Source organism: Salvia hispanica, chromosome 5 (assembly GCF_023119035.1).
Source record: "Salvia hispanica cultivar TCC Black 2014 chromosome 5, UniMelb_Shisp_WGS_1.0, whole genome shotgun sequence".
NCBI classification, from domain to species: domain Eukaryota; kingdom Viridiplantae; phylum Streptophyta; class Magnoliopsida; order Lamiales; family Lamiaceae; genus Salvia; species Salvia hispanica.
The window spans coordinates 29,816,330-29,838,567 of NC_062969.1; the positions used below are offsets into that span (position 1 = coordinate 29,816,330).

Here is a 22,238-nt window from a genome sequence, read left to right on the forward strand (position 1 = left end):
CTGAAGTACACAGGTATCTAGACATGCCTATAGTCGTAACTGGTTACTAGCATTAACCTCGTAGTGATATGTGAACGCCTCAGACAGTTCCTTCTTCTTAGCCATATCATCCAACACCATTTATACGTCGAACCCATGTGTGTATGCTTGTCTAGAGCCTTTGTCCTAGCGGCAAGGAGCTTAGACATCAATGTATGCGGTGCCGAGTTCGAGCCCTCTTGACCTCAGTTGTAATTTCCTCCTTACTTAGGAGTTTATATATAATATCCCCCATGTGTGTATGCTTTGATGTCTCTAGAAGCATTCCTGATTTCCCCGACAGTGCAACCAACAAGATCAAATCCACCGAGAATTTCCTTCAAAACATTGAAGGTAAGTGTGAGGCATATATTAGCCTTCGAACAATCAAGAATGAATTTTTGATGTACATCATCCAACTTTCGATTAAGTGTCATAAACTGCTGATGCTAATCGCCAACCATATAATGGCTATGAACCTCGTTGAACTCCTGAATAATATAACCTGGGAGTCCTCCTTCGGAGAAGAACTTGAACGATATGCTCGCTTTACAACCACAATGCTTGGATAACCGTCTGCGCTTCATAGAAAAACCTGAACGTGCATTCAATTGGTCATGCTCGTTTGTCTTCTTGCTGCCTTCCCTATTGCATACAACATAATACCAAGTAGTAACACAGCCCGTCTTCCTTATTCCTTGTTTGCGCGTATCAAATCCAATAGTGCGAGTATACACATTGTAAAACGCGAAAGCGAAATCTAGTGATTGGAACTTTTGACCGACCACAGGCTTCAGTTCTGGAGAACATTCAGGTACAACCAATACTGTATAAAATCACAACAACAACGGCTAAGAAAAATATACATCACAGAATACACATCGTCCATTACTGAGCACATAAAATACATTACACTGAAATATTTGTACATTATATTTGTAGTTAAAACTACTCCCTAGCCGAGATGATATATAAACCCTAGAGGAATGACTGAAACTCGTGGACTTTGGCGACGTTGTGTTACTTACTCCATACTACACCCTAGCCCCAAGGATTTCTAAACCCTATGGGAATAAATTAAATCTTGCGACATACAATCAAACACTGTTGTAAAACTTGCAAAACTTGCGACATACAACAACAACGGCTCAGAAAAATATACATTACAGAACACACATCGTCCATTACTGAGTAAATAAAATCCATTACACTGAAATATTTGTACATTATATTTATCAGTTAAAACTACTCCCTGCCGAGTTGATATCTAAACCCTAGAGGAATGACTGAAACTCGTGGACTTTGGCGACGTTGTATTACTTACTCCATAATACACCCTAGCCCCAAATATTTCTTAACCCTAGGGGAATAAATTAAAACTTGCGACGTACAATCAAACACTGCCAATCTTAAACTACTCATGAAATTGTATAACACAACCAAAACAAAACAGTAAGTTTCTTCAATGAACGATTACTCCAACAAATCGGTATTTAAGTGAACAAATCAGTTTCATAATCAATAAAGGAACAAATTAAATTACCTTCTTCCATTGTTGAAGAAAATGAAAACAATGCACGAGTGCTCCAACAAACCGATTTTTTACGAGGGAAAGAAAACGAAACAAGTATAGAGAGAATGGATTCAGAAGCGTTTTTCTTCAACGAAGAATTTTTTTCAACGCAGAAAAAACGATGAAAGTTTAGAGAGAGGAAAGATTGTATCGTGTAATCTGTAGAGAAACTATCGTAATATTTGATAGAGATAATCAAGAAACTTACCATAACCAACTGATTTGTGTATACCAATAACACTCTTTTCGATTTTTTAAATATTTTAATCAAATACAAGTGGCGCTCTTTTTAGCCATTAGATCTTTAAATTGTAGGACTGAGATTTAAGGAGAAAGTTGAACAATAATTAGAAAAATGATATGAATACATCCCTATATAGGGATGTGATCAAATGAATACAGACTCAAAAATATGATCTAGACCATTGAAATATGTCAACAGATCACAAAAAAGCATCAACAGGAAAATGTCAACAGAATTTCAACGGTAGTCAATGATTGATGCTGTGTTGATACTTTGTTGAAATTAAAATCTTGAAATTTTACACTGTGTTGATATTGTATTGAAATTGTGTTGAAGCTGTGTTGAGGAGTTTTGAATTTGTACAATATATACGTTTGCATTTTATCACTACCATATATATATATATAGAGTAGTGATATGGGGCAAATGCCCCTTAAGTATATAACTAGAGAACAAATCTCAGCCACAAGATCAAGAAATCAAGGGCTAAGATTACTTTTAGAATTCTAGCATTATATTCAGGTTTTGAATTACTATATGAATAATTTAGTTCACTCGGGGGTATATTGGTCATTTTACTGAATTAAAATGAGAAGGGTCTTCTATTTCCCTCATTTGAACATTTCATTTCCGTCTGTCTCTTCTCTATTCTCCCTCCGTCGATTCCTCGTCGTCATCAAAATTAGCAAAGAAGAGAAGGGATTCCACCCAACTCATCTCCATGCAATCATCTTCGGTCAAGCACAGCCCGGGAAACTGCTCTTCCATTATAGGGAGGAGGTCATGGACCCCACCAAGGTACAAGGACGTGAATAAGGCGGCGACTGTTAGGTTTCCAGTCGCCGGAGGGTTGGTAGGGTTTAGGAATAGTATGAGGAGGAGATTCTTGTCGCGATGTGTTGTCATTTATCGACAAGCTCCATCACGTTTTCCTCCAACGTTCATGTCACGTTGAAGACGGTGATTGAAAACTATTTTCAATCATTTTTTTATATTTGTGGTCGTTTCTAATCTTGCTTTTATTTGATTTTCTATATGGTTAAGCATTTCGGTTTTGCTTAATCCAAATCGATTTGGAAATTCAAATTTTGAGATATGTATCTGGATCGAACCAAAATATTTTAAAAATGAATGTGAAAATTCAGAACTTTTATAACCATGGTTAGAGTGAAGTGTTTGTGATCCATGCTTAATGTACACTATTTATTTCATTTCTGTGAAGTAAAATGTGCTTAAAGTGAAGTATTACATGCTTAGAGTGAAGTATTTGTGATCCCTGCGTATAGTGCACTGTTTTTAATTTCAGTGAAGTAAAATGTGCTTAAAGTGAAGTATTTCATGGTTAGAGTGAAGTGTTTGTAATTCATGCTTATAGTGCACTGTTTTTTCATTTTAGTGAAGTAAAACGCGCTTAGAGTGAAGTATTCCATGGTTAGAGTGAAGTGTTTGTGATGCATAAAATTTGCATAAAGTGAAGTATTTCATGGTTAGAGTGAAGTGTTTCTGATACACGCTTATAGTGATCCGTTTTTCATCTCAATGAAGTAAAACGTGCTTAGAGTGAAGTATTACATGGTTAGAGTGAAGTGTTTGTGATCCGTGCTTAGAGTGAAGTGTTTGTGATTCGTGCTTATAGTGATCTATTTTTTTCATCTCAGTGAAGTAAAATGTGCATAAAGTGAAGTATTACATTCTTAGAGTGAAGTGTATGTGACCCATTCTTAAAGTGCATTGTTTTTTAATTCTAGTGAAGTAAAACATGCGTAGAATGAAGTATTTCATGGTTAGAGTGAAAAGTTTGTGATGCATGTTATCAGTGATATGTTTTTTCATCTCAGTGAAGTAAAATGTGTTTAATGTGAAGTATTCCATGGTTAGAGTGAAGTGTTTGTGATCCATGCTTATAGTGCACTGTTTTTTCATTTTAGTGAAGTAAAATGTGTTTAATGTGAAGTATTCCATGGTTAGAGTGAAGTGTTTGTGATCCATGCTTATAGTGCACTGTTTTTTCATTTTAGTGAAGTAAAATGTGTTTAATGTGAAGTATTCCATGGTTAGAGTGTGAAGTGTTTGTGATCCATGCTTATAGTGCACTGTTTTTTCATTTTAGTGAAGTAAAATGTGCTTAAAGTGAAGTATACTATGGTTAAAGTGAAGTGTTTGTGATCCATGTTATTTGTGATATGTTTTTCATCCCAGTGAAGTAAAATGTGCTTAGAGAGAAGTATTTCATGGTTAAAGTAAAGTGTTTGTGATCCATGCTTATAGTGCATTGTTTTTTCATCTCAATGAAGTAAAATGTGCTTAAAGTGAAGTATTTCATGGTTAGAGTGAAGTATTTGTGATGCATGTTATTAGTGATCTGTTTTTCATCTCAGTGAAGTAAAATGTGCTTAGAGTGATATATTTTATGATTAGAGTGAAGTGTTTGTGATCCATGTTATTAGTGATCTGTTTTTTCAACCTAGTGAAGTAAAATGTGCTTAAAGTTAAGTATTTCATGGTTAGAGTGAAGTGTTTGTGATCTATACTTATAGTGCACTGTTTTTTCATCTTAGAGAAGTAAAATGTGTTTAGAGTGAAGCATTCCCTGGTTAGATTAAAGTGTTTGTGATGCATGTTATTAGTGATATGTTTTTCATCTTAGTGAAGTAAAATGTGCTTACAATGAAGTATTTCATGGTTAGAGTGAAGTGTTTCTGATGCATGTTATTAGTGATCTTTTTGTGTTTGAATGTTGTTATGTCCAAGTATATTGTGTTTGAATGTTGTTATTAATCATTTTTTACTTTCTTTATATGATAGGATAACCAATGAATCTTTCAGAAGCTGCTGATATACGTAAAGAAAGACGAAAGACGAAGAAAAAAATAAACAGTAGGGGAAGCTTATGCATGTATGGAGAATGAAACAATTGTAGAAACTGATATAGTTCATAACATGATTCAGTTCATTGTAATACCTATTCGGTTCATTTACATTCAACAGTTTCATAACTTACATTAATATTTTGTTCAAAATTTTTATTTATGTAGTTCATAGATATAGATTCAATTGATTTTTAATAGCTCTTTTGTTCACAAATGATATTTAACAAAATATAGTTCACAAATAAACTAATTAATTGTTGATATGAAGTAAACAACTAAAAAAGTGAATCAATTCGCAATTACAGTGAACTAAAATAAGTACACAGTGAACTAAAAACATGTAAGCAGTGAACTAATTCACACTTGTACTGAACTAAAAAATAGGTACGCAACGAAATAAGTATGTTGAACCAAGAAGTTTTCAAACGAAACAAAACTCACTTACAATGAAGTAAATATTGTTTATAGTGAAGTAAATATGTGTTTGATATTTCAGTGAAGAGTATTATTTAGTGTACTAATTTTCATTTCAGTTAAGTATAATGAGCATATAGGGTGATGTATATTGTGCGTATAGTGAAGTATATTCAGCATTCTTTATAGCGTACTGTTTTTTCATTTTAGTGAAGTATATTGAGCATAGAGTGATGCATATGACGTTTATAGTGAAGTAAATGTTGTTTTCATTTCGGTGAAGTATAATAAACGTATAGTGACGTATATAGTGCATATAGTGAAGTAAACACATGCTTAGAGTGACGTATTCCATGGTTACAGTGAAGTGTTTGTGATGCATGCTTATAGTGCTCTGTTTTTTCATCTCAGTGAAATAAAAACATATTTAGAGTGAAGTATTCCCTGGTTAGAGTGAACTGTTTGTGATGCATGCTTATATTGGCTATATTGCGTTTATAGTGAACTATATTGGCTTTATAGTGAAGTATATTTTGTGTACAGTGAATTGCACAGATGAACACATATTTGAAAAAAATATAGCTCACTACATTAAAAATGAGTTCAAAGTGATCTAATTATGTTTTAAAGTGCTCAATCTTCGATCAACAACACCACAATACATAGATCTGCATCTCCGTTACAACAATTCATCCCACGCAAAATCCTATAAATCCAAATGATTTCAAATCCAAACGAAACTACAAAATATAAATCTGTTCATAGATCTGCATCACACGCATAGAACTACAAAGATAGAGATAGATTATTCAGTGTGAGGACATTATTGAGTGAGAGACATTATTGAGCGAGAGAGATTGAAGAAGTTTTTCAGAAGTAAAAAGCTTCTCCATAAGAAGCGTGATCTGAGCCCTAGATTCCATGGCGTGATCGACAGCCTCCGCCTCCAGCTCATCAAGCTCGTTGCAGATCCGCTCCTCCACCAACCATACATGCTGCCACGTCACCGCAACTCCTCTTCCACTCTCTGCTCTCCCTCCAGGCTGCTCTGGAGCTCCCTCTCTAGCTCCACGTTCCTCCGCCAAGCGCCTCCGACGCATCACGGTGGCGGCCAGAGATCGGCACACAGAGAAAGAGAGAGAGATAATGATAATAGAAATAGAGAGAGATAATGCGTGAATGGAATGCGTATGTCAGAATATAGAACAAAGTTGATTTCCCAAACTACCCCCTACAATTTTTATTAATAGAAATTGAATACTTCATTTAGTCATTAGATTAAGATAATGAGTGGCTGAGATTTATTCTCTAGTTATACACTTAAAATTAGTTAGACCTTGATCACTCCTATATATATATATATATAGGATTGTGATCAATTGAGATTTTTTATGCTAATTGAGAAATGAGATGCAATATCAGCCACTCATTTTTATTAAATGAGTGGTCCAGATTTTTCACATGAAAAATATCTTTAGATTAATTAATTATGAAATAGCAGAATGGTAATATCATAGTAAATTTTATTCAATAAATATTTTTTTTTATTTTTTAATTTTAATTTTTTATTAATTTTTTTAAAATTATTTTTTATTATTTTTTATTATTTTTTATTTTTTATTTTTCAACTACATATACAATTCATGTCAACTACACACATATAATGTCAATTATGTGTACAATCCATGTCAACCACACACACAATTCATGTCAACTACACACATATAATGTCAACTACATATACAATTCATGTTAACTACACAATATAATGTCAACTACATGTACAATTCATGTCAAATAGTATTTATTGAATAAAGTTGTTGACATTTGATGTGTAGTTGACATGAATTGTATATATAGTTGATTTTTTTTTAAAAAAAAATTAAATTTTTTTTTAAAAAAAATAAATAAAAAATAATAATAAAATTACAATTATGCCCCTCTGTTGACATAAACTACATGCTGTTGACATTTCACAAATATTCTGGATGAGTGGCTGAGATTGCATCTCAATTCTCAATTAGGTTGATAAATCTCAACCTAACAAGACCCATATTTATGGTGATAACCTAATAACCCTCATTTTATGGACGAAAAATATCATTTTATGGAATAAAAGTATCATTTTATGCATGCTGAAAAATATCATTTTATCGTGTATAAATATCATTTTTAGTAAAAATGATACTTTTGACCCATAAAATGATAGGGTTATTAGGTTATCACATAAATATGAGTTATGATATGATCGCATTATATATATATATATATATATATATATATATATATATATATATATATATATATATATATAACCCCAAATCACATAATAACTCTATAACCAAATCTGGACCACACATATTTGATAATCTTGTGGTTGAGATTCAAACTTAGATTTACTTCATAAAAAAGGCGCAGGGGGGTAAAAATGTAATTTCCTCATTTAATTTCTGAATTTTTCTCCAAACTCGTTTCAAACTTTCATTCTGTTGGAACTCAATTCTCTCACCTTCTAACAAATCGATTCTCTCATCTTCATCTTCCATATTTCTCGCCTATTTTATTTCAACATCTCCAGATTTTCTTCGATTTGGTTCACTATTCCTCCAGATTTTGTTTCCATATTTCTCGCATAATTGTGATCGCGGAAGATGTTTTCAATTTTGCGTTCTTATTTTCATTGATTACCTCTTCAATTTGTCAGAGTTTGCTTCGATGGAGTCTGTTCATTATTCTCTCCAGATTTTGTTTCCATATTTCTCGCATAATTGTGATCGCGGAAGATGTTTTCAATTTTGCGTTCTTATTTTCATTGATTACCTCTTCAATTGCTGTCAGAATTTGCTTCGATGGAGTCTGTAGCAAATAACGAAGGTACAATCATTATCTATGTACATTCCTGTTTGTGATGATGCTTTGAAGCCAATGATTGGTATGAAATTCAATACATTAGTAGAAGCAGTTGATTTCTATGAACATTATGCTCGTTCAGTTGGTTTTTGGCATTCCTCACGTATTGAATTTGATTTTAGATTAATATTAGTTGTCGATTTGTTTATGTTTCTGATGTACTGAAATTCTTATTTGATTATATTACGTATTGCCGATTATGTGTTAAGATGATACTTTTGGCTTATAAATGTTAGGTTTACTGCATAACATGATAGTTTTGTCGGATAAAATGATACTATGATAAAATGATACTATTACTGATTTGTAGGTATGTACATTCCTGTTTGTGATGATAGGTTTACTGCATAACATGATAGTTTTGTCGGATAAAATGATACTATGATAAAATGATACTCTGATAAAATGATACTTTTACTGATTTGTAGGTATGTACATTCCTGTTTGTGATGATAGGTTTATTGCATAACATGATAGTTTTGTCGGATAAAATGATACTATGATAAAATTATACTTTTACTGATTTGTAGGTATGTACATTCCTGTTTGTGATGATTCTTTGAAGCCAATGATTGGTATGAAATTCAATACATTAGTTCTGGGTTTGGAGCAATGTTTGGATTAGAAAGACGTGCACTGATTTGGATCAATGTTTGAAGATAGAGAATTCTGGGTTCCTGCTTATTTTCGAGATTTTTCCATGGGGTCGCTTCTTAGGACTACATCGATGTCTGAATCGGAGAATAGCTTTTTTAAAAACTACACAAAGCCACGTGCAAATCTTGTACAGTTCATCAATTTCTTTAATTATGCTGTGGGAGATCAAAGGAATGCTAATTCACGATTGAACTACTTGGATTACTCAACTATTCCTGATTTGTCAACCCAATTGCCTATTGAGAAGCATGCATCTACAATCTACACTGATTCTATTTTCAAACATGTACAACAGGAAATAAGTACGGTATGTGAGATTGTTTCTATAACTGTTGAGGATAACATCAAGATGCATCAGGTCAAGGACCAATATGGTAGAACATGGGATGTTAAGTATGATTGTAAGCAAGACACATTCGACTGTAGTTGCAAGAAGTTTTCCAGAATTGGTTTGTTATGTTGTCATATATTTTGTTTGTTGAAGAATAAGTCTGCTAATCTCATTCCTATCCTTTAACTGTTGGATAACATCTTGGCACCATTTTTTTTTCAAAGACAATCCTGTCCACGTAACAAGCCTACATTAAACAAAAACTAAATATTAGTTTTTCTGTAAATAGATTCATAGACAATGGAAAACAAATATATTCTTACCACTACAAAGATAACTGGCCCGGTAAATATCTTTGCTGTGTTTTTTTTCCACCTCTTTTGTGTTTCATGCAATCTAGATATGACATAGCTACACCAATTGTATTGTTTGATCTTCTCAACATCAGCTATGTAATCTAAAATTTTTGGCCTCATATTTCCATCAGCAGGAGTGTTAATCAAGGCATACTCCATGAGAACCATAAAAGTCCATTTAAACAACTCACCACCTTCTTTGTCTCTCTCCATCTGCTCTACAACATACTTTGGCACCATTTTTTTCTCTCCACCTTTACAGAATCTAGCAATTTCAGTTTTGATGTGGATATTTTTCTGAAATTTGGTTTTATTGATAGGTAAAGATCCAATCGGGAACCCAAGAGTTATGTGAACATCTTCATCATCTAAAAACAGTGATTCCCCACTGTTCAACTCAATTGATGAACTTTTATGGTTAAAGTTGTAGATCAGATAATACGCTAATGCTCTTGGGAAACTTCTTATATTGAAGTTTAGGAGTGCGCCAAACCCAATCTCTCGAACAGCTCTTCTTTGATTCTTGTTTAGAGATTCAAGCATGTCAACGAAGAAGTCAGTATTCCTTCTTCCTGCCAAAGTTGCTGTCTTAATGACTGTACTATCTTCAACAACTTTTTCCTTGCCCTTCTTTGAAGCTGTCTTACCATCAGTTGCATCATCATTCTTTCTTTTCTTCTTATTTCTTATATGTTCTACTTCTTCTGCTAATGTTCTATGTTCATCATCATCATCATCACGAATGTTCTTTCCTAATAAACAAAAGATTTCAGTGTGTTAAACAGTTTATGTCATTATATAAAGTCAAAGTATCATTTTATCCCATGAAATTATCATTTTATAATGTAAAACCATCATTTTATAATCTGAAACAATCATTTTATCAAGGGCAATTATCATTTTATCTTCTGAAACTATCATTTTCTAAATTTCAATGAGTTCAAAAAAGCAGAGAGGGCATAACTTGTCACTTAAGTAGAACAAAACACTATTCACAAAGTATCATTTTATCATTTTCAGAAACTATCATTTTATGCACCCAAAGTATCATTTTATCAAGCAAAAGCACAATTTCTACATTTAAACAGATCATCCAAACACATACACACACACACACACACACAGCAAAACACACATAAACAAAGCAAAACACATACACAAACACAGAAAAACACACACCAGCAGCACACACAGCAAAATGTAAATCTAAATATATAGATTGTTCTCAATATTGTCATGCATGAACGATATTGTATAAATATAAGAAATATCTACACTAAAAAACTACAGAATCTAAAAAAAATCGAGAAAATCTCCAGCAAAATGATAAATCGAGCAAAATCAAAAGTGAAATAAGTAATAAACTTCATCCAACCTTTCTTCGATGATGCTCGAGCGTTTTCCTTCGACATATTCCAGAATTTTGATGATTTTTCCTTCGATTCGTAGGGTTTGAAACGCGATTCAGAGGGTTTTAGTGTGAGAGAAATTGAATGCAGGGTTTGAGTGTGAGAGAAATTGAATGGAGCGTTTGAGTCAAGTTTTCTTCTTTCCCACCAAATTTTAAAATGAAATGACAATTTTGCCCTTAATATATCCGAAAATGATAGTTTTGTTAGATTAAATCTAGACCACATATTTTAAAAATGTGTGGTGGAGATTTAGTTATAGGGTTATCACACAAATTGGGGTTATCATTATAACGCACCCCTATATATATATATAATATGAGTTGCGATCAATGTCAAACCCTTCTTAAAAACCGAACTAGAGACTAAATCTCATCCATGTATTAATCACATCTAATGGTTATAAATAATTTCTGAATTTTTTACTCAATTAAATTGGTAAAGGGTAGTTTAGTAATGTGCAGCTCATCCTCACTTCCCAATTCCAACCAACTTCTTTCTCTACAATTCTCTCTCATCGTAGAGAAGGCGCCACCGTATCCTCTTCTCTAGCTCTCTTTCTCTCCCTCATTAGTGCTTCTACGACCACCGCTCCCTCCACCTCGCTACTTCGCTGCCCGCTTGCCACCGCCAGCCTGGCCGCTTCGCTATTGGAATTCTCATCGGATGCATCCTTGCCTCCGCTCAATAGCTCGGTGAAGGAAGCAACATAAGAAGATTTCTCTTTCTCATTTTCCTTAACCGTCTTCTCAGATCTGGAAATCGAGGTCTCGAAGCTGCTGCTACCACCGACCGCCGCCGGAAAGGGGGAATTGATCGGCGGCAGCTCTGCAATCGAGCTAGCTGCTGCCGCGAGCAGCCACTCCACCGCCTTGCTCGGCTGATCGTAGCCTAATCGGTCCTGCAAATCATAGAATTCGATCGCGGTGTTAACCGCTAATCGAACGCAGCGGTCTCTTAGCCCTCGCGATGTCAGGACCTTGCTGTGGCTGTCCTTCCCGCCGGTGGCCGTCAATTCGCTTTAAAGTAATAATACATAAAAATGAAGTAAATCACAGTAAAAATGAAGTAATAAAATATTATAATGAAGTAACATCTTTAATTGATGTGTTGTTTGCACATTAAAGTATGCCATCAATTCGACTCTTATTGAACTAAATTGTTGTTACAACACATTAAAATGAACTACATATTCTTTTTGATAAAATAGTAAATTGATAAGATGAAGTAATAAATTATGATAATAAAGTAATATAAATGATCTGTTTTCCTATTAACTATAATCTAGTTAGTATGAAGTATTGGATTCATATAATGAAGTAATAAGTTATGATAATGAAGTAATATAAATGATCTATTTATACAGTAGGTTTTATTACTAAAATGAAGTAATAATACATAATAATGAAGTAAATCACAACAAAAATGAAGTAATAAAACATTATAATGAAGTAACATCTTTAACTGATGTGTTGTTTGCACATTAAAGTATGCCATCAATTCGACTCTTATTGAACTAAATTGTTGTTATAACACATTAAAATGAACTACATATTCTTTTTGATAAAATAGTAAATTGATAAGATGAAGTAATAAATTATGATAATAAAGTAATATAAATGATCTGTTTTCCTATTAACTATAATCTAGTTAGTATGAAGTATTGAATTCATATAATGAAGTAATAAGTTATGATAATGAAGTAATATAAATGATCTATTTATACAGTAGCTTTTATTACTAAAATGAAGTAATAATACATAATAATGAAGTAAATCACAACAAAAATGAAGTAATAAAACATTATAATGAAGTAACATCTTTAACTGATGTGTTGTTTGCACATTAAAGTATGCCATCAATTCGACTCTTATTGAACTAAATTGTTGTTATAATGAAGTAATAACACAACTGAATGAACTAAATTGTTGTTATAATGAATCCAGTTGTTGCGAATTCACCGATGAACTTATCAGTAGTCTCTTCTCAAATACATACTTAATTATTTGGAATCTAAGTTTATAATCTCAGGCCACAGCCACTACTCCAGTGCGTACAGCTTTATTGATGTCAGATTCGTCGGAGCTCTGTCTCGCAGCGCTCGATCTCTTGGAGGAAGAAGACCTCTTCCATTTCTTCTTCTCCATCGCCTCATCCATCTCTATCTGTTCCTGCCTGCACTCCTGGCTACAGAACGGCGTGTTCCCTCTGCAAAAATCCACCAAATTAGAAACTCCGCTAACCAATTCAGCTCCAAATCTCTTGGATTTTCACCTAATTTTACCTGTAAATGAAGATGTCGTTGTTTTGGCAGAGCGATCTGCCGCAGAGGGAGCAGGAATCGAGGAAGTGCGGCTCGTAGTCGTGTTCGCATCCGGTGTAGTAGTATGCTGCTGCTGCAGCTGAGCTCATCGGAGGAGGAGGAGGAGATTCAATTTAATTGATGATAAGATCCGTTGATTTGCAGAAGATTCGTCGATTTGTAGAAGAAATTCGTCGATTTTGGAGAAGAAGATAAAGAGAGAATTGAAAATGAAGAAAATCACGTGAATTGAATGAAGGTTGCTGCAAAATTTTTACCCTAAATGTATTTTGGCCAAAATACCCCTGGATTGAAGTAAATTGTTTACCTAATGAAGGAGTGAAATTAATAAAGCATGGTCTAATCTCATCCATTAAAAACTACATCTAAGGGCCCAAATTTGATCTCTAGTTCGGTCATTAAGAGAGGATTTGTGGATAATGAGACTCTATATAATATATATATATATATATATATATATATATATATATATATATAGTTATGCACTCCTTTTGCACTTCTAAGTGTCCTATTTCTTTCTTAATCTCAGCCCTTGGATCCTTGAATTGGATGGTTGTGATCAATGCATTATTACTCTATAATGTTGCATTATTAGCCGTTGTGCATTATTAGAATGAAAATGTGCATTATTAGTCTATAATGTTGCATTATTAGCATGTGTGCATTATTAGAATGAAAATGTGCATTATTAAATGACACGTGGCATTAATCTAACCATCAGATGACAAAATCGTGGGGCTAGGATTAAGAAGGAAAAAGGACAAAAGATATGAAAAGGATTTGAATACATCCCTATATATATATATAGGGTCACTTGTTAGGTTGAGATTTTTGGGCCTAATTGAGAATTGAGATGCAATCTCAGCCACTCATTCACAATTTTCGCCCAATGTCAACAACGTGTAGTTTATGTCAACTAAGGGGTATTATCGTCAATAGCCTGCATCAAATGTCAACAACTTATAGTTGACATTATATTTGTATAGTTGACATGAATTATATATGTAGTTGACATTATATGTGTGTAGTTGACATGAATTGCATATGTAGTTGACATGGATTATACACATAGTTGACATTATATGTGTGTAGTTGACATGAATTGCATATGTAGTTGACATGGATTATACACATAGTTGACATTATATGTGTGTAGTTGACATGAATTGTATATGTAGTTGATATTATATGCGTGCAGTTGACATGAATTGTATATGTAGTTGACATTATATTTGCGTAGTTGACATTAAAAATGGAGACAACTTATTCCCAACTGGGGAACATCACGAATGATTATGACTAAGATTGATTCCCCAATCCAACTCACATCCAACACAATTGATAATCTAAACCCTAAAACTTCCAATTCCATAAACGAATCAATAATCAAGTTTGCAAAAAGTTCAAATCATATAACAAAAGCAAATTTTGGAAAATCAATCTCTCAAATCGCCACCACCTCCCTCGCCGGAGCCTGGAAGTCACTATCATGCGATCAAATCCAATTCCTCCCAAACACCTTCGCCCAAAATCAAATCGAACGTACCACACATACAAATCAACATTGAAGGTTGAAGAATCAAAAATGGACAGCAAAATTCACCAAAATAAGCACTGCATCTAAAGATAAAAAACATAAGAAGTTCAACGCATGTGACATTAAACCAGATTGATATTCAATTTGATAGAAAAAAAAACAAAAATATCTCCTCACAAAACACTCAGAACCTGAGTTTGGTGAAGAACCAACAGTTTTTCCTGTCTTGAAGCGCTCCTCGAAGCACGATTTGGTCTCCTTGGCGGTTGTGACTTTCTTATCCTTGGACTGGAGGCAATCGGCGGTGACGACGATTTGGAAGAAATCGTCCAAATCCGGAGAGCCCCGGTGGGAGGAGGAAGAGGAGGAGCAGCATCAGCCACTTCAGGATCACGAGCACCACCGAAAACGCCGTCGCCGCGCAGATCGGATCTGGATTTAGAACTCTGCCGCCTTACGTGATTACTCCGACGAAGTTGCACAAGGAGATGGTGAGATTGACAAATTACCACGAAATTACCAATCTACCCTTTCATAATAAATTAATCTAAAAATATTTTTCATGTGGTAAAATTTGGACCACTCATTTAATAAAAATGAGTGGCTGATATTGCATCTCATTACTCAATTAGCTATTTAATAAAATGTATTCATGCCAGAACGCTAAATATTGTCAGAACGTCAAATCATGTACATTTTATGCACATATAATGTACCACCCCATATATAATAATGTACCGCCCCATATATAATAATGTACCGCCCCAAAATAATGTATATATATATATATATATATATATATATAGAGGAATGTGATCAAATGAAAACTCTAAATATAGTACAAACTCAAAACTATGATTTGGACCATTGAAAAATGTCAACAGATCGCAAAAAGGCATCAACAGGAAAATGTCAACAGAATTTCAATGGTAGTCAATGATTGATGTTGTGTTGATATTGTGTTGATACTGTGTTGACATTAAAATCTTGAAATTTTACACTGTGTTGATATTATATTGAAACAATGTTGAAGCTGTATTAATGAGTTTTGAGTTTGTACCATATATAAGTTTGCATTTTATCACTACCATATATATATATATATATATATATATAGAGTCTTAATCCATCCAAAAACACCTCTTAGTACAAAAATGTAGGACAATTTTCTGCCATTGGATATACTAAATAACGGATATGATCGATTCAAATTTGTAACAATGTTGTAGCATAACTAAACAAATTTTGGTCATTATAAGGGTAGTTTGGGTACTAACAATAAACGAGTCATTTGACCATTTGTATTGCATTCATTATGCTCAATTAATGGGATTTAATTAGACACACTTTCCAAATACTCCATATTCCCGCTACGCCTAAAAAACGCAACATAGAAGATTATGACGGACGATTCACGCGACTCTTCAACGATTCGCCAACGCTACTCTCCGACGATTTGAATCTAGACATCGTCGGCAACAATGGTTGAAACTCGGGGTTCTGCAACATCAAGCAAAGAGGGGAAAGGTCAGTAAGGGTTTTGATTGGGTGTTTTCTTTTCCCGAATCTATACAATGCTGAAAACTGATTTCTGGTTGCCACAATTTATACTAGTTTACGAAAGATCTACAGCGTGCCGGAAGACCGAAGCAAAAACGGAGCCCGCAAAAGGTATTATTTGGTTCATATTGTTGAATCCTTATGTCACTTGCATGCTGTAAGCCATTGCGGATAAACCACAGTGATGATGCAATTGAATTTTTGGAAGTGTGAAAATGTTTGAAATTTTGGGCCATTAATTGTTTGGAGGTAGCGTTTGTTGATAAAATAGAACATTCCAAATTACATACAAATGATAAAAAAAATACTTTCTGCATAAATTATGTTGAATTATACTTTGGAGTAATGATAAGATAGAGCTTCCCCTAATTTTTCTTTTAATTATGATTATTATTCAAAGCCGTTAAGCATCGAAAGCCACCTTTAAAGAGCAATGTTGAGGGACGCAATGTTATCAAACCACACTCGTCAACAGCTGACGGAGATGCATCTGCTGACATTCTGAACAAGGACAAAGGTATAACATTCTTAATCAATACTGTGCTTTGCAATGACATACTTGGCATCTTAGTATGTCAACTATATTTGATATAATTGGCATCTTAGTATGTCAACTATATTTGATAGTTAAACTGTAGTCCATAAAAAAAAACCAATATGCTAGTATATGATCAAAATAACATGGTTTACAGATTGGGCATTAGTTTGAGTCAGACTAAATTACGATGACATAAAAGTTCTCATTGTATGACATGTGTGGAATTTAATCATGACACATGTCTAATCTAATCCCACTGATTATGTAGCAATTATATTTGATTTTCCACTATATTTGCTATTAGTTTTGTTTTAATCTATCAAGTTGTATCTATAAATTTTTTGATTTCCTTAATAGTCCTTAAACATGATCTATTTGTTGATTCTGAATGGCGTATCTAGGTGATTATGTAATAGTGTATATTGTTGTTGTCTGGTTTATATAACAAGTTGATATATTTCCTTAATCAATTATTGCAAAGAATCATTTTTTAAAGTGGTTTAGTGTTCTATTCTACCAGATTAGGAAAAATGGCGAAATAAGAAAGCTTAATTTATGATGGGTGGTACTCGAAGAAAATCTATGCAGTACTTGGCATAAATTGCAATGTTATATATGGCATGTTTATTTCCAATTATAATTTTGTTGTTGTAAACATGGTTATATTGTAAATGATGTACTAGTTAAATGTGTTGATTATACTCGAAAATGAATTTGATAATGAGTGTTTACTGTCAGGGCAAGCTGTGAATGAGTTGTCTGGAAAGGGTATAGTATTGGAAGGTTCAGATACTATGAGCAAGTGTACAACACAAAAAGTGAAGAAGCCGCTGTCATTGAATGTGTTGCATGCAATTTCAATACGTAAACAAACCGAAGCAACAAAGAGATCAAAGCTAATCGGTGGTACAGTTGGAAGCAAAGGTAATATATGAGGAGTTATATGAGTTAGTTCCTAAAAACACCTCAACAACATCTGAAAATCTATGTTTTTCAGATGTGGACAAGGAATCAAGTGCCAAGAAAACCACAGGTTGTGGTGTTGAGCATGAAAAGAATAGTTCTGATAGCATCCCTGAATCAGACAAGAGTACTAACAATGAAGGTATTTAGGTTATTAGCATGGAAAATATTTTACTGAATTTGTATGCATTTGTAGCCATATAATTTGATTTTATATATGTTGGTTTATGTTGATTTGTAGATGTTTTTGGTAAACAAACTGTGGAGGATACGACTGTCAAGAAAACTAATAACAAGGGAACCTCTTGTATGTCTGGTATGGTACAAGAATGATCTATCTATGACTTAATTAATTTTTTTTTATATATTTTGAATTTTTGAATGGATGGTTTGTGCATATCATATGATTTTGTAGGTTGGGAAAAGAATAAGGTAACAATGAAAAATGTGTCTTTAGACCAAGTTTCCGGCAAGGAGATTGTTGAACAGACCATCACAAAAGGTATTTTGGCGAGATATAAATCTAGTTTGACCTATATGTTGATACTAATTGACGTACTTCACTAGATTCAATGATGGGTGCTTTTCCTTTGTGGGACCACTTTTTTTTGTAGATATTGTTGGTGAAAAAATTGATGGAGATATGGCTGTCGGTGAAGCTTCTGAGAAGGGATACTCTGGTGTGTCTGGTATGATATAGGAATGATTTACTTCTGACATATTCCAATATTATAACAACTAAATTTAATGATTATTGTATTTCAAACATTGAAATTATAGTATATTTTAACTAAACAAAGCTTTATTTCGATAGACAATGAGGTTGGTGTAAAAAATTGCAGACTAAACCACATCATCCACAACTATACACATAATAATAAAGAATATAAAAGTATTATTCATTAAATATTATTTGCATTTCGACTGAAAGAGAAAAACATATTATTAAATTCAAACATTGACATTATTGTAAATTTTAACTAAACAAAGCTTTATTTCGATAGAAAATGAGGTTGAAGTAAAAATTGTAGACTAAACCACATCATCCACAACGTTAATAAATTCAGAAAAATCAATAGTGATGGTATCATCACTAATCTTAATGATCAAATTAGAGACTAAATACATATCATTCTTATAACGTATATGAGTCAGTATAAGAAAAAGTCTGTATACATGTCATTCTGATTACATATACGAGTCATTAGAGGAACATATACGAGTCATTAGAGGATGAAAAAATCCAAAAACTACCCAAACAAAACTAACATCTAAGATAACAGGGTGGTGAACAAAAATTTCTCACAAAATGAGCAATCTGAAAATGATAAGTAGTATAGAATTAAGTCATATTAGCTGATGTCTAGTTCAAATTACAAAAAAAGGTCTGAATGGTTAAAGTCAACATCAAATTGTTCCAAAAAGAGTGATAACAGATGGTTTGATAAGGAAAAAAAAAATGAAAATATGCAAATGCATAAAATCAAATTTCAGACTCCCTTCTTGATCTCCGAAGTTCTTTCTCTTTGATTTTGTCGCAATTCCTTGAATCGTGGTGACCCCACTCATGGCATTTCTTGCATTGGCGCAAAGGTTTTTTCTTTAGCCGCATAGCTTTTTCTAACCTTGGTTGGAGCCTACTTGCAGGTCCCTTCGTCTTCACAACTTCAGGAGGATGAACTTCAACAACAAGGGGTTTCTCCCCACCATTAAAAGACTCAATACGCTGCTTCTTTTGTGCAGCTGACAATACCACACCATCGGCAAAAATCTGCTGCCTTGCATCACGAAGTATAGAAGTCAATTCATGGGTTTGATCAATGTCGACGGAAACAGCTTGATACAAAGACAACATTTCACCCAACAAGATAGACGAAGCCTTCTTCTTCTCATCCACATAGACATGAGTAATCACATCTTCACTGTCAACACCATGAGCTGACTTTACTAGTGGGGACTTTAACCATCGACCTCCAATCAAATTGTCAGGAATCAACTTAAAGTTTTTGTGTTTCAACACAAGGAAGATGTGACAGCATACAAGACCAGTTCTCAGAAACAATTTGCAACCACAATCAAAGGCAGAATCTAATTCTGAGTATGTAACATTCCATGTGTTTGAGAAATGATCTAATACCTTGTAGATGTCATGAGTAGATTCATTTGATATCGCCAAAATACTGCAATGATTGTATGCCTCCAGTATTTGGTCTTGAATTTCCTTGAATGCACTGTCAGTGAATATTGTAGAAGCATACTTCTCAATAGGCCACTGTGTTTTCAATGTCGATGTGGTATTAGCATCCATATAATCAAGCTTTGCCGTTTGGTGTCTTTGAGCCTCCAAAGCATTGTTGAAGTTCATTAAGAACACAACAAGGTTGGCTTTGGCCTTGCTATACCTCTTGAAAAAACTATTCTGGGACTCAGAAACAGAGGTTGTCTTTATCAAAGAACTAGCAGGAAAGTCTCTAAAGTATGCTGGAACCCAATACTGTCTTGATCGAAACATTGTAGAAAACCAATCAGTGTCTTCAAGTCCATATTCCTCCATAATCTTATGCCAAGTGTCTTCAAACTCGGTGGGTTCAATCAACTCGGACTAGACACATGAGTTTAACTCCTTAAAATCTGCATCACCAAGCAATGATTTTGGGACCTTCTCAGCAACTTTTGCCATGATGTGCCACATACACCATCTATGACGTGTGTTCACTAGGACCTCCTCGACTGCAACCTTCATTCCCAAGTCTTGGTCAGTAATGATCAATTTCGGAGCTATACCCATGCACTTCACAAACTGCCGGAATATCCAGGAGAAAGAGTCTGCACTCTCACTACAAAGAAGGCCGGCACCAAATGTCACAGCTCTTCCATGATTGTCCTTACCAGTGAACGGAGCAAATATCATAGAGTACCTAAAAAAAAGATTCTTTCTAAAATCAGGCATGTTATGTTAGTTTGACACCATAGAATATCAAACAATAGGCCAATTCAGAAAAAATGAATGTCATTCCATGAAATGTAGAACTAAATGTGAAAACAAATAAGCTTACAAAAATGCACCTGTTGGTTGAGTAAGTAGTGTCAAATGAAACAATGTCACCGAATAGCAAAAAATTCTTCTTTGATAGTGGATCGCACCAGAATAAATGTGACATTCTATCACTAGAATCGACCTTATATTTTCGTACGTGAAGGCGTCACAACTTTCCTTCTTCTTCCTTAGCTCATCTAATATCATCTGAGCATCATGTCCTTCAGCATATCTCCTAATGTCTTGGGTGTAATTGCGAACGTCCAATACAGTACACCCGACCGACTCATATCCACCCATCAATTCAGTCAACAATTTAAATGTTAGTGATGGACCAATATTGACACCGGCACAATCGGTAATAAATTTTTGGTGGACATCGTCAAGAACTCGATTGAGCCTCATGAATTTCTGGTGGTTTGGAAGTACCATAGGATGATTATGTTCTTCATTCAAATTATTGATTACGTAGCCTCTGTCGGAATCAAACTTGAAGGCAACCCTAGCATTACAGCCGCATTTCTTGGATTTACGTCTGCGTTCAGCTTGCTTGTCTTGCACTCTTTTTTCACCTTCTCTACTACACGCCATATAAAACCATATGGTGAGTTGATCAATTTTTTTAGAGCCGCACTTGATGGTATCAAAACCAACACGTCGCCCATAATTTTCATAAAACTGAATTGCCTTCTCCAATGTGGGAAAGTTACGACCAACAAAGGGTTTTACTTCGATAGGGCAATCAGGGGTATGTAAATCTGAAATAAACAAAAATAGAGCATAAGAACACAACATAATAACGGAAGCGAGATGTGAAATCCGTTATGTGAGAAAAATGCAGCGAGCGTATGCAAAAAAACACATGCGACCAGTTAAACAACGATGACAGATTGCATACAACGAAGAGCATAACTACTGTATATTAAAGTCAAAACATAAAAATAAAATATAAAACTTATGGCATAATCAAGAAATAATAGTGAAATAAAAACAAATCAATATAATTAACCTCCATAATTTGTATTATCAACACTTTCATCAGATGAAGAATAATTGTCACAGTGCGGCAGTGGGGGTGATCCCATCTCCATTAATGTGAGGCTCGATAGAAACAAATCTGCAAACAATTTATGCATTCACAATCACATATCAAATGATAAAAAAAAATGAACAAAAGAGAGAGAAGCTCTGAAACGGGATACATAAGAATAATAAAAAACTTATCTATAGAGTGATGAAGGAGGAGATGTAAAATGGCAATCTGGTAGAGAAACTAAAAACGATTATGAAAGAATAGCTGAAGATTATGAACACACATTCTGAAATGGGAAGTTAAAAGATATTCATATTTTATGGAAGAAGGTGAAAAAATCGCTGGAGAAGAGGATGAATAAATTGACAGATATTCAAGAATATAGAATCAGCTGAAGAAATAAAAGTATAGGACGTGAATCGTGCTTAGGAATTTCACGCAGATATGAAGTGAGAGAAAGAGATC

At 34.0% G+C, this 22,238-nt stretch overlaps 6 protein-coding genes across 6 annotated transcripts; 2 read left to right on the forward strand and 4 right to left on the reverse strand.

Annotated features, from left to right (window-relative positions):
• Positions 1 to 467: 467 nt before the first annotated feature.
• Positions 468 to 1,571, reverse strand: LOC125189793 (protein FAR1-RELATED SEQUENCE 5-like). The gene is made up of 2 exons (XM_048087026.1): positions 1,562 to 1,571; positions 468 to 844 (listed from the first exon to the last, which is right to left on the reverse strand). The coding sequence occupies exons 1-2, from the start codon at positions 1,569 to 1,571 to the stop codon at positions 468 to 470; spliced, it is 387 nt and encodes a 128-aa protein (XP_047942983.1).
• Positions 1,572 to 8,678: 7,107 nt separating this feature from the next.
• Positions 8,679 to 9,203, forward strand: LOC125189794 (protein FAR1-RELATED SEQUENCE 5-like). The gene has a single exon (XM_048087027.1). It carries the CDS (start codon positions 8,679 to 8,681, stop codon positions 9,201 to 9,203), a length of 525 nt encoding a protein of 174 aa, XP_047942984.1.
• Positions 9,204 to 11,296: 2,093 nt separating this feature from the next.
• Positions 11,297 to 11,917, reverse strand: LOC125189795 (transcription factor TCP24-like). The gene is made up of 2 exons (XM_048087028.1): positions 11,903 to 11,917; positions 11,297 to 11,683 (listed from the first exon to the last, which is right to left on the reverse strand). The coding sequence occupies exons 1-2, from the start codon at positions 11,915 to 11,917 to the stop codon at positions 11,297 to 11,299; spliced, it is 402 nt and encodes a 133-aa protein (XP_047942985.1).
• Positions 11,918 to 12,809: 892 nt separating this feature from the next.
• On the reverse strand, positions 12,810 to 15,014 carry LOC125189796 (FCS-Like Zinc finger 3-like; the record flags this gene model as incomplete). Its single annotated transcript, XM_048087029.1, has 3 exons — positions 12,810 to 12,990; positions 13,067 to 13,184; positions 14,834 to 15,014. Coding segments are annotated over 3 exons (480 nt in total), but the record flags the coding sequence as incomplete, so codon positions are not given.
• A 988-nt stretch (positions 15,015 to 16,002) lies between these two features.
• On the forward strand, positions 16,003 to 19,987 carry LOC125191109. The gene is made up of 9 exons (XM_048088568.1): positions 16,003 to 16,169; positions 16,257 to 16,313; positions 16,603 to 16,719; positions 17,479 to 17,664; positions 17,738 to 17,845; positions 17,945 to 18,019; positions 18,119 to 18,205; positions 18,318 to 18,392; positions 19,351 to 19,987. Exons 1-9 carry the CDS (start codon positions 16,124 to 16,126, stop codon positions 19,380 to 19,382), a joined length of 783 nt encoding a protein of 260 aa, XP_047944525.1. The 5' UTR covers positions 16,003 to 16,123; the 3' UTR covers positions 19,383 to 19,987.
• A 318-nt stretch (positions 19,988 to 20,305) lies between these two features.
• Positions 20,306 to 21,831, reverse strand: LOC125189797 (protein FAR1-RELATED SEQUENCE 5-like). The gene is made up of 3 exons (XM_048087030.1): positions 21,750 to 21,831; positions 20,883 to 21,498; positions 20,306 to 20,621 (listed from the first exon to the last, which is right to left on the reverse strand). Exons 1-3 carry the CDS (start codon positions 21,829 to 21,831, stop codon positions 20,306 to 20,308), a joined length of 1,014 nt encoding a protein of 337 aa, XP_047942987.1.
• Positions 21,832 to 22,238: the final 407 nt, after the last annotated feature.

Coding starts and splice junctions, on each gene's coding strand:
- LOC125189794 (XM_048087027.1), top strand. CDS start 8,679: ATGTTTGAAGATAGAGAATTCTGGGTTCCTGCTTATTTTCGAGATTTT.
- LOC125191109 (XM_048088568.1), top strand. CDS start 16,124: ATGGTTGAAACTCGGGGTTCTGCAACATCAAGCAAAGAGGGGAAAG. Junction 18,206..18,317: donor TGAACAGACCATCACAAAAG/GTATTTTGGCGA, acceptor TTTTTTTTGTAG/ATATTGTTGGTGAAAAAATT. Junction 18,393..19,350: donor GGGATACTCTGGTGTGTCTG/GTATGATATAGG, acceptor GCCTACTTGCAG/GTCCCTTCGTCTTCACAACT.
- LOC125189797 (XM_048087030.1), bottom strand. CDS start 21,831: ATGGAGATGGGATCACCCCCACTGCCGCACTGTGACAATTATTCTTCA. Junction 21,499..21,749: donor TGATAATACAAATTATGGAG/GTTAATTATATT, acceptor TGTTTATTTCAG/ATTTACATACCCCTGATTGC. Junction 20,622..20,882: donor TTCACGTACGAAAATATAAG/GTCGATTCTAGT, acceptor TCTTTTTTTTAG/GTACTCTATGATATTTGCTC.